This window comes from Peromyscus eremicus, chromosome 6, assembly GCF_949786415.1.
Source record: "Peromyscus eremicus chromosome 6, PerEre_H2_v1, whole genome shotgun sequence".
Classification (NCBI taxonomy): Eukaryota; Metazoa; Chordata; class Mammalia; order Rodentia; family Cricetidae; genus Peromyscus; species Peromyscus eremicus.
In genome coordinates, this window is record NC_081421.1 from 66,130,788 (window position 1) to 66,143,813 (window position 13,026).

At 36.3% G+C, this 13,026-nt stretch overlaps 1 protein-coding gene across 1 annotated transcript in view; it reads left to right on the forward strand.

Annotated features, from left to right (window-relative positions):
* LOC131913759 (uncharacterized) overlaps nucleotides 1-13,026 on the forward strand; it is a 138,724-nt gene that overhangs the window by 49,033 nt on the left and 76,665 nt on the right. The window contains exon 4 of the mRNA XM_059266545.1: nucleotides 12,445-12,582. Within this exon, the coding sequence (XP_059122528.1) occupies nucleotides 12,445-12,582 (138 nt within the window). The remainder of the gene's footprint in view (nucleotides 1-12,444; nucleotides 12,583-13,026) is intronic.

Below are 13,026 nucleotides of genomic sequence, written 5' to 3' on the forward strand. Positions count from 1 at the left end.
AACCTGGTACAAGAAGAGACAGATAAACTCAATTGGGTCAAAAAGTATTTAACTATTAACACAATAATCAAAGATTTACTTTTCCATCTCAAAAACAAAAACATCACATCTGGAGCACTAAGGAATTCTACCAAAATTTAATATACAGTTGTTAGAGCAGGAGAGATGCTTCAGTACTTAACAGAGAACCTGAGTTTGGTTCCCAGTACCCATGTCAGTGGCTCACAACCATCTCTTGAAAGACGTATACAAACATGCAAAAATATCAAGGTAAAAGTGCCTCATGTTGTGCTTACCAATTCAGTAAGACGTCATAGTTATGCAGTACCAATAATTGCCATTTACTATCTGTTACAATGTCAGGCAAAGAGCCATGGTATTGATTTATAATTCCTTTAATACCTGCAAGAACCATGCAAAGCAGAGTCTTCACTTTGAATATGAGGAAACAGACCAGGAGAGGTTAAGACATTTGCTCAGCCACACAGCTTGTAACTGGAGGAGCCAGTACTCCAATACAAGGCTGGGAGGTCTGTGAGACTGCTGTCACCACCACAGTGTGGATTTTTGTAACATTAGCACTAACTGGAAGACCAATATTGGAAGCATAGTGGTACATAGTTCAGTTCATAGTTGATAGAAGTACATTTCAAGTACCTCATCCAAAGAGTTCTTATAATTAGGAACTTCATCCTAACTTGAGGACTATTAAATCCATACTGTGAAAGTAAATGTAACTTTCTTTTGTTTTTGTTTGTTTGCTTGTTTTGATTTTACTCTGTTCCAGGTAGTCTGGAGCTCTCTTGGTAGACCTGGCCTTGAACTCACAGAGATCCACTTGGCCTGCCTCTACCTCTGGAGTGGTGGGATTAAGGGCATGAACCACTGTAGCAGGCTTTCTTTTGGGCCAGCTCCTGAATCATGACATGGAGACCTCTTATTAGTTATGAATGCTCAGCCTTAGCTTGGGCTCATTTCTTGCTAGCTCTTATAACAGTTTAACCTGTTTCTTTTCATCTATGTTTTGCCTCAGAGCTTTTTGCCTTTCTTTCATTCTGTATGTCCTACTTTTCCTGATTCTTCTGTGTCTGTCTGTCTATCTGGCCCCTGGTGTCTCCCTCCTTCTCTCTTCCCCTCGAGCCCAGATTACTCCTCCTACTTATTCTCTCTGCCTGCCAGCATGCCTATTCCTCTACTGCCTAGCTATTGGCCATTCAGCTTTTTCTAGACCAATCTTTTGCCTTAGGCAGACAAAGCAACACATATTTACATCGTTAAACAAATGCAACAGGTCTTTACATTATTAAACAAACGTAGCATAAGCAAATGTAACATCTTTACATAGTTAAAAATAATATTCCACAACAGAACACCACACCTGGTGTAGTTTTATATGGATTTTTTTAAACATAATTATCATATAAAGTGTTGTCAGATTATACTTTACTAGGATAATTAAACTGATGGCCTTGTTAGAGAAATGGTGAAATGTGGTAAAAAGGGACATTCTAGAAAATATGAGTTCAACGATTAAACAAATATTGAAAAAAAGTCCCCTCACCCTTACTCAGCCTCTCAAGTACTACTTGCCACAGAAGGACAAAAAGTCATCCCCAAAAAAATCCCAAGACAAAAGACCTGAAAGTTCTAAATGGATACAATAATTTTGTTATCCACACTATGAGGTGGTTCCAAAATTTATTTGACCCAGCTCTGTTAGACTTTGTCCCAAGTTGTTTGGATATCCTAAAATAAGATAAATCTTTTGAAACAAAGTTTCTAAGAAACCAGGGAAGTTACACTTAAAGGGGATACTGCTAACAAGCAGAAATGTTGGTGAGATGCGTCCACCTGCACAACAACATGATCACCTTTAACGTCAGAATCTATGAGGTCAACAAAAACAAATCATCATTAGCCTCACAAAGTCAAACTCCACAGCCTGGACCCTTGGGTCTCAATGACTTTTCTATATACCTGGTAGTTTTAGAGTCCTTTTTTTTAAACTTTTGCTATAAGCAGAAATTACACATAATATGCCTGAGTAACTCCAGAGTTATTCTGATGTTCACCTCCTGAACTCATCAAGTTCCCAGACTATTAGGCTATGCAACCCTTGTGGACAAGAGCTAAGCCATGCACACTATTCTGGTCCCTGTTCTGACTACATCTGGTTGAGAGGGGTGTGTTGTAACAAAGGCTGAGGCTGGCTACACCAATAATCATGGAGATTATCAATCAAACATCTGCCTATTCTACAACATGTAGGTGGTGAAATGTGATGTGTGAGTAACCCAGAGAGAAACAAAGGGAAAATAAAGTCCATGTTGACAGAAAGTAAATGCTGAGTAGATACATAGTCTTCAGGTACTAGAAGTTCAGTGAGACCCCTATCACTCAGAATAAGTAGTAACCTTCTATAGGAGGAACTTAAAGATAGAAGTTACCGGAAATTCAGGAGCATCAGGTCACCTATGCTGCTACTCTGTCCTTGATCCCTTGCACTCATGAAAACACAGTCTCTCTGTTTCCTTGTCCTGAAGATAGGAACTCTTGTTTGTTCTTCAGAAGCCTAGATCCAAGATAAAAATGCTGATGTGAAAGATGAGCCCTAACCCTAACGTCCTTCTATCAATTGATGGGATGTCAGTCGATATCAAGTTCCAAATACCTGCTTATCTAAACCTCCTATTCAATCACTGAATTCTGAAACACACCGTTGGGCTGTCCTCACTAGGTTGCCCAACACCAGCTGTTTGGCAGAGCTTTAACTAACCTATTGCCTCTTGTTCTTCACTCTGCTTCATTCCCCACATCCAGTGTGTCATTAAGAACTGCTTCTGGAAACATCTCTTCCTTCAGCACTACTGTCAATGCCTTAATTTAAGAATTTATTACCTATTCTCTTTTACTTAAATGGCCTATTCCAACTTAATCTTCAATCCATATGCCTAAAAGTCGTTTTTTTTTACTGAAAATATCTGATCTTGTCATTGTTCTACTTTGAATCAACTTCCACTGCTGCTACCCAATATAGATAAGCTAATACTCAATCAGATAACATCCATATAACTTGACCTGGCTTTTGAGGCTTTCTTCTATGGCCTTTCAGGTTAAAACTCCTGCTCTTTTACATTATACTTTATTCATTTTATTTTATTGTTATATATGCAAATGCTTTGCCTACTTGTATGTCTGTGTACTACATGTGTGCTTGGTGCTTGCTGTGGCCAGAAAAGAGTGTCAAATCCCCTGGAACTAGTGTGTTATCGATGAGGTGCCATGTGAGTGCTGGGATTAGAACCTGTGTCCTCTGGAAGGACTTTCAGTGCTATTCACCATTCAGCCATCTCGCCAGCCTCCCATAACTTGATCCTTTTAACCTCTGATCACACATCACCTCCTCTTAACCTCTAAATAGTGAGTTGTCTTCTTGTCTCTTGTAGTCATCTACAGATACCTTTATTATATCACACTGCTTACATGTGATATAATATACTGCTTTCCTCATTCAACTATGAACTCTTTGAGGACAGAGAACATGCCTTCCTCATTTATAGTTCTGTGACAAGCATGGTGATGGATGAGTTGACAACTGGCATCACATGTTTGTTGAATGAGTGAATTATGCCTGAATATTATGACTTATCTACATCTGATTTTCCCCCAGTACATGAAAAAACTTACCCTCAAAAATATATTCTTACGTATCTATCTACTTCTCTTTCTTTTGCTTTCTATTTATACTATCAGAATATGTTCAAGGGAAAAGGCAAAAGGAGAGTGGGAGCATATTTCAAATTCTATCTCCTTGATCTTCCACATTCTCTTCTGATTATTGTACTATGATAGACTCTGTCTGAACAGGTAAGATTGTTAAAGCCTTGAAAACAGCTGTAATGTCTCAACCCTGGCTGGATTCTTTTATTCCATATTCTGATGCTTCGTCACCCTCACTAATCCTCGCTGTTCGCTTCTGTAAGGCATGGAAAGCCTAGTGATCTGTTCTTCACTAATAATGATAATGATGCTCATTGCTGATACAGCCACTCAAAGACCTCAAAATCTTATGATTCAAGAATCAAGTTATAAGTTTCTTTCCTTAACTGCACAATATAGGATAACCATTATTTTTCTCTTATTTTGTTCCTGTTACAAAAAACTACTCACTTAACATAGGATAGAAAAGGAGAGGAAAGGAGATGAGAGGACAGGAGAGGTAGCGAACTGAAAGCAACTTGAAAAGCTTGCTTGAGATCAATAGTACTTCCTTCTACCAGTGTTCTGAAAAATTCAAGCTTTAAATAGAGATGTATTCAGTTACTTTTCTGCTCTATCACTGAATTGCAAAGCAGGAAAGTCAGCTCCTACTATGCCAAGGAACCCAAGAGAATATTGACCTGGAAAAATTCTAACCCCAAAAGAGCACCTCCCAGGAGATGACTACAGCTCCTGTAGGAAATCCTTTAACCACAAATTCCAACTCCCCTTCACTCCTACAGCCTCAGTCACACATCTCAAAGGGCTGATCCCTTGAATTGTGACAACCTGACCCACATCAGCAGCCCAGAGGCCATATGGCAACATACGTCTTTCCAGCCTACTGGATAGGGAAAGGGAGGGACAACCAATTGAATGATTGTGATTGAAATCCTATAATTTATGATTTGTCAATAACATTTGCCTTTTGGGGAGTTCTCTTCACCCCTTAACAAATCCTAGCAGCTATAATATATAACTATAGACATCTAAGATACCTCTGAAGCCATTCATTGTAATGAAGAATATGGACTCTCTGGAGTAGAGACATCCTCTATATCAGAGCTCATGACTCTATATTAAAGACTTTAAGGGGAAAAAATCCTTTGGATTCTAAAGTTAAAAAGCTAGTATGCAAATGAGATCAGCTATGCTGGAATGAACTGAGACAGAAGTTGGAATCTAAGTACTTTTTGTTCACACCACAAAGTGACATTATTGGATATGTTACCCCTGCAGTCACTAAACCACACTGATCAAACAGCATCTGAGTTTTGATAAATCAAGTCAGAGAAAGACATTTTCTTGAAACACAGCTCTTAGGGTGAAAGTGGGTTTTATTAAACATGTACCCAAATTCCTACACTTAACTCCCTCAAAAACATCCCTGTCTTGAGCTCATTTCCTAGCAAGTGATGCATACTGGCTCAGTGTAAAGAGGAAGTAGGATGGAAAGTCCTGAGCTACAGACCAGGGTCTTTACTCTTGTATTTAGCAGTCACACAACACTAGAACTCCTGGTCCTCACCTACAGTGTGAAAGAGCTAGATTACCTCATGGCCAAGAAAGGTCTCATCTAGTTCAAGTCACCTAAGTAATAAGGAACTACCACCTCCAAAACTAATTGCTGTACATTTGAACAATTCTAAAGATGAAAATAAAATTTTTCTTAAACGAAGTTTTCACTCATGTACCTGAGTTCCACCTACCCTTGTACCACACAGCTTGAGCCAAACAACCACCCACAAAACTGAAGACAGATACTGTGCCATCCACTCATGGCCCATCCATACACCAATCCATCTAAGCCTTTTCTCTTTTTCTACTTACCTACCTAATCATGGAATTTGTTCCCTTTAGAGTACATATTGAGTTGTCCATAGCCTTATTGAACTGAATTGAACTGTGACCACCAGAAGTAAATGAAATACTACAGAAATAATCTGACATGTGCCAAGTAAAGAGGACCACCACAGACTGAGTTCTGGTCACGATGCTCCTTTTAACACAGTCTACCATTGCACTGTCTGCTGGCTGTCTTATCATTGCCACTGTCACAACAAAACTTCTTTACTTGTGAATCTGCAACACTCTTATGAAATGTATTTTGGAACCAAAGTCAGATTTTTACTTTTGTTTCTGTAAAACTCATTCTATAATATTTCAACCACTGGTACATCATGCCAAAAATCTTCTTTGATTTTTTTACTCTAAAAAATATCTGGCCGGGCGGTGGTGGCGCACGCCTTTAATCCCAGCCCTCGGGAGGCAGAGCCAGGCGAATTTCTGTGAGTTCGAGGCCAGCCTGGTCTCCAAAGCGAGTTCCAGGAAAGGCGCAAAGCTACACAGAGAAACCCTGTCTTGAAAAACCAAAAAAAAAAAAAAAAATCTGCCATCTTTTTACATATCCATCCAAGTTATTGATGAAATACACTAACTATAACAGTTTTCAAAGTCAGTCGTGGAACATGCCACAGAGATTCCCCTCCACAGTGATATGAATCTACAAGATTTGGGTCTTCTGACCACTAAAATGCCACATCTTTGGGTGCCTGTCCTTGTCACTCTTTGTATTTACCTTCTGTGCTCTTATCCACAATGATCTAGTCTTTTAGTTGCTTTTGTAATGATTTCCATAGGTAAGTTTGCTCTGGATCTGGGGGGTGGGGGCATATTGAAAAAAAAAAAAGACAACTATAGGAAAAGCTAGGAAAAGAGGAGAAAAATTCCAAGGAGCATGAGGTGGTGGAAATAGGAACCTTGGTGACCTGGGATTAAGTCCTCCTTGCTCACCTTGTCACAATCAGTTCTCTCATCTTTGAAATAGGGATAGTAACAATGACCTCACAGGGTTGCTCTGAGGCAGAGAAGTAATGCATTGAAAACCTTAGCACATTCTTATCACATAGCCAGTACACAATAGAGATTAGTCTTATGATTAGCATTGTTACACCATGTCAGGATACAAAGACACAATAGCTCCTGGCACACAAAGACACTTACACCCAAAATTTAAAAAAGAAGACCTGTGTTCTGTGAGTGCTAACTGGTGTTCAAAATGAAAGAGCCAGGAGTCTATTGAAATTAGCAATGTGGACATTGAAATATTGTACTTTTTAACCTAAACAATATTGGCAACCCTCTTGTTTGCTCTTCTTTGCTCATGTTTCAGACATGTTAACAGGACTCAAGAAAACAAAAGAGGACTCAGAAATAGCCAGTGTCAAAATGAAAAAAAATAGAAATGTGAGAATAGGGCACAGACACATACATAATTGAAATAAAATACATGTTTGGTAAGTGGTAAGCCCAGCATGTGTGGAAAACGGCAACTTACGTGGAGATGGCAAATAAGGTTCTATGCACAAAGTGGTGATTCAGGAGGGTCCTAAGAATGACTGAAGTTAAAGCCAAGGGACTTTCACATGGTGAGGATAGCATGCATACATTTCCAGCAGGATTGATTTCTCTAATGTGACTTTTCCACGATATTTGATCAGTAAGAGAGGAGCTTGAAGGATATGAGCGCATGCTTAATTGTGATGGGGCTTTTATGTCAAATAAAGGAATGTAGAAGCCAGCACAGAGAATGACATTAAAAGCTGAAAGCTGAATTAAAAAAAATGCATGAGTTGTAGTATTTATTACAAACACCCAATTGACAGATGTTACAGTCCAGAACCAAAACCGTCACATAGGAGATGTAGAATAGGCCTGCATAAAGAATACAAGTCTAAAAAGAATACACATTATGTGGCATACGCATGGAACACGGGAAAAAGAAAAAATAAACAGTGTGCAGACTTCTGGAAGAAAGGTACTTTGGTAGGGGATACCAAAGTATTAAACATATTAAATAACATGGACTGAGGTGTTGGGGTGACATCCAAACGGAAGTATAGCTGGTTTAGCACACTAGTATAAAAATCGAAAGAGAGATCCAGGATAAGAGTCTCCTGTATGTGTTCAGGAATAGCAGGAATAATGGTTTATCCATCTTCCTCACATACTCATCCATGCCTGCAACCAAGCTCCATTTGTTGGTTACACAGGAGGGGGCCTCAGTGCAATAACCTGGAAAACATGGCAGACTAATGGATTTTGACCAATAAACTTGCATTCCTGGTGATCACAACTTCTAACTCAAGAACTCACATTCTTGTTCCATTTTGAAAAATCAAAATTAATGTGACTATCTCCTCTCCAATTATTACGGAATCAATATTCATCTCATAGCAAGTTGTCTTATTACCCAGAGATGATATTCATGGCTAAAAGGGGCATGAAGGTAGGCACTGAACTTGTGATGAATTTTATATATCTTCTAGAAATAAGGATCAATTTATGCTTACCAGGTCAAAGTGGGAGCTACAAAAACATAGGTATGGGTCTGCATACATGAACCTTTAGTAAAGACCCTTTCAGAAAATCAGCAATACCACAGGGCTTATGTAAATCCAAATTTGGAGCTTGCTAAAACAAGTACACATGAGTACGTGAGGAAGTTGGGAAGTAAACACATGTCATTGGAGAAATAGAGGTGGAGATGTGGGTGGATCTGGGTTTGGTTAAGAATGAATCAGACCATCCCACAGAGGGTGGCTCCTCCCTGGATGGACTTGCTGTATAAAAAGGCCATTCCCTCAGACTGCGGTACCCAGCAAGCTCCTTCAGCTGCATTCTATTCACTCTTCCTCCAAACAAGGTAAGGCGGAATACATTTAACTTTGCTGGATTAGTGTTAAGACAAGTGGACATCTGTACAAATATGCATCCTTAGGCAAAAGGTCTAGATATTTAGAGTTTTTTTTATTACTTCTCTTGTCACTATCATTAAAGGTATATATATACATATATATATATATAATATATGAAATAATGGATTTTATTTCCATGAGAACATTAATGCTCTCTTTTCCACTGTTGGTTTGTCCATGTTTTCATTCATTCGACAAAAATATTAAAGCCCTTCTCTTTGCCCAATGCTGCTGCCATTGTCACTGATCTTCCATCAGAGAGCTATATAAATCCCATACTTTAGAAGTTTACATTTAGTTATGAAAGATATTTAGTAAACAATAAATGAGTATGTCTACTAATGACAAGAATGATGAAGAAAAATGGAGAGTCACATAGCGGCATAATGGCAGCACAAAAGTATTGTAGATTGGATGGTCAGGGACTCCCTCTCTGGAAAATTATCTTTCCTTCGTTTTTTTTTTCTTTTCTTTTCTTTCTGATCATTGAATAAAAATTTCTGTTGACATAGAATTGTACATAATAAAGGGATATATAGTGCATATATATCTATATGATATGTAATCATAAGATCAGGAAAATTATCATACCTATTATCTTAAATACTTATAGTGCTTAAAATTTATGAGAGATGAGAATAATAAAAATCAAAACCTCTGCTTGAAGCCAAAACCTACTCAAATTTATAATCATTTATCTATGATTCTACAATGATAATATACAATAATAATCATTATTATAGAATCAATGTTACATAATTATATTTCATGATTCTTATCTTCGGACCATATTGATTCATCACTGTACCCAGACAATGCTGCATACCTAGCATTTCAAATCTATTTATATTTGTCTCTCAGTCTACATGATCATTTCAACTCAGTGCACACTCAGATCCTACCTCTGATTATTATAAGAAAATACCACAAGTTTGCCCATTTTTCTATTGATGAACACTTGAGTCATTTCTATTATAAAGATTTTAAATTTGCTGTGTAATAATTCTCTCTCTCTCTCTCTCTCTCTCTCTCTCTCTCTCTCTCTCTCTGTGTGTGTGTGTGTGTTTGTGTGTTTCTGTTAGGTAGGAATATTCTAGGAGTAAACTTCTGGGTCTTAGATACTACCAAACAATATTCCAAAGGACCTCTGTCAGTTTAAGCACACTCTAGTAATATGAAAGACTTCAGTTCTCCATGCCTTCATCAATATTTGATGTTATCATGTTTCTTTGACCTTTATTTTAGTCACTTGTGATTGTATTGCATCCTCACACTATCATTGCAATTTGTTTCTTCCTAGTAATTCATGAGGTTGAATATTTATGATACATTCTTTAGCAATTTGATATTTTCTGTAAAGTGCTTCTGGGAGAGACTAATTTTTTTCTGTTGAATTTTCTGCATTTGATAGGTATTATTTTTATATTAAAAACAGAGTTTTCTATTGGTTAAATGTGTTGTATATATTCTCCCATTCTGGCTTTAATGGTATCAGAAATGAACAGAGATTTCTATCCTCAGTGCCGTCCAATTTTTCAATTTCTTTTATGTTTATAATATTCTATCTATTGAGACAAGGTCTCACTATGTAGTCCACTGGCCTGAAACTTTCAGTGTAGCCGTGTGGTCCTCCTGCCTCAGTCAGTATTTCCTATCCCAAAGGCTTAAATATATTCTCCAATGTAATCTTTTGTATTGCTGAATCTACTGAAAACATTTTTTTCCCGCACTTTAATCTAATTAACCCAGAACCATTTACTCAATAGGCTATCTATCCTTGGTTCAAGAGATGGCTTAGTTAGTAAACTGTTAGCCATGCAAGCATGAGAACTCAAGTTAAACCCCAGAAATTATGTGAAACATACTCTGGCATAGAGGCCCATGCCTGTAACCCATGCTGGGAGGCAGACAAAAGCAGACAGATCCTGGGCTCACTGGTTAGCTAGCTTAGTCTACTCAGAAAGCCCTCAATTGTTCTACTTCCAAACTTAACTAATAGGTTTTCTGATGTTAAGGCGAATGAATTTGGGGATAAACTTGCTTAGATTTGATATTAGCTTGTGTATTCTTATTTGTTTAACACTGGGATATGTTTACCAACCTTTCATTCATATTTTTGCATGTGTATTTATGAAATAGTCCCAAAATTTTTGTGTCATGACGTGATGCTAGACTCACAAATAAGTGTTTTTACTCTTTTTCACTCTCTAAAAAAATCTCTGTGATGTTAGTACGATTTCTTTCCAAGAACTTTAATAGAATTCACCAACTGAAGCCATTTGACTAACAGCTTCTCCCCGACTAGAACCTATAGTCATTTAAGATGCAATTTCCTTAATAAATAGAGGGCTATTTACACTTTTTATGTATGGCTTGTTCTGTTTAGATAAGAAGTATATTTCTAGAAATGTCTGCTTCACCTACATTCCAAACTGATTTCAACAAAGGCTTTCTAACTGTGCTCCCGCTGTGTCTCCCTTCCTGATTAATTTTGAGGGTTTATTGACTTTATTAGATGCTTTCATGGTGGAACATTACATCTGTTGCTTCTCTAAATTTATTTCATTAATGTCAGTTACCTTATTTTTCCTTCATTATACTATCAGCCTTAATTTCTTGTTCTCATTCAAACTTCTTGAGAAGTATGCATATTAATTTTTTATCCTCTCTTTAAAAACTGCATTTATTTAAGTTATAAAAAAAACCACTAGACATGGAGTTAATAAATCCAACCCACTTTATTAGGTTAAATAACTCAACCTATTATAGAAATGCTGAAAGATATTAGTATTTTATTATATATTTTTTATATCATTTTATTATACCATTTTATTATATCAATATACACTAAATTTTTTCTGTGTATCAATTCTTTCATTATTCCTCATTCTTTACTGCTCCTCTGTGTTCCCAAGTAGGATTATACTTTAATATTTTTATTATAGTATCTGCCTCATGATGAGTTCTTTTTGAGTTTGAATATAAACCATAGAAAATTATCATGATCTTTATAGTTCTACAGTACCAACACCCCCACCACACAAGCACACTAGCTATCTTTGTTCTCAAAAGAAGGGTTAATCTAAAACAATCAAATAAACTATTGTACAAAGTAGCATTTTAGTAAACAATCAATTTGATCATTTTCTGACAAAAATCTTCATTCTATCACATTTAAGTAAAATGCAACAATTTTCCACTATTTAAAGATTCTACCTGACCCATATCTAGATCTCTCACATTAACTTGCATGAATCGTGGATTTTGTTTTCCCCTTCTTTTTGAATGCTTCATAAGGCTTAAATTCAGTTCTTTCAGGAGATAAAAATAAGCTTGCCAAACTATATATAAATAAATCACAACAAAAATCAGGAAACACATTTCATTTTTTATGAAAGTCCAAGGTCCATAATGATTTAGTTCAGAATATAAAACATATTTGACAAATTTATGTTCCCTATAGTATTTAGGTTTTGCCTGTTATGTAAATCTAAAAATCATCATTGTAATGCTTTTATATAATGAATAATTATTTCATTTATTGATATGCCTACTAATTTCTGGTCACTAAGTAAACAAGCAACTGAGCTTGTTATTACCCGGCCAAGAAGAATATTCAGTTCACCAAGAGGGACTATGTTGCAGAGAGCAAACTGACATCTAGTAGTTTAAGAATCTACTATTGTGAATATATTTAAAGCCCCAAAATAGGCAGGATCAGTTCACAAAGTTACTCAATATTTTACTTTGTAGATGGTATGGAGAAGTTGTTCATAAATAAGTTTCATTTCAAAAATGCACTATTTAAGGAAAACTATGGGATTAAAATATAACTAATCATTACAATAATAAATCAACCTATGAAATAAAATTAAAAAAGAAAATGAATTTTGTTTCACTTTAACAGGTACACATATACTGCTGAAAGATGTCTACTCTCCTGGAAAACATCACTGGCATGATTGAAACATTCCAGCAATACTCAAACAACGATAAGGAAACAGAAACACTGAGCAAAGAAGAGCTGAAGGAACTTCTGGAAGTAGAATTACGGGCAGTCTTGAAGGTAACAAACAGACAAAATAACCAAGGAGAGCAGACTTTCTGTGACTTAAAAACAATGCAACCTAAGATTGTATAAAACCTTATTTAACTACTTTATTTGTAAATGAAATAGGCAGCGATGAATTTATTTGGAAAGAATTTAAATGTGTGCCAACATGTTTTTCATAGAGAGATGACATGTGAAAAATAAATACTATCCATATTTAATAACAAAAATATGAAAGTAACTTAATTTTTCACAGTATTTTTCCCATCATCAAGAATATTAGTGGGGTATACTTAGAAAAAAATTAAATAATGAAATGAATAAAATTCAGACTCATGAAATGAGGAAAACAGTAACTGACAACAGGAAACAAGTAATGATTTCTAGCTGATCTTTAAATATTATTTTATACACTACCAACACATGTGAAACAAAAATAGAATAATATACAAATATGAC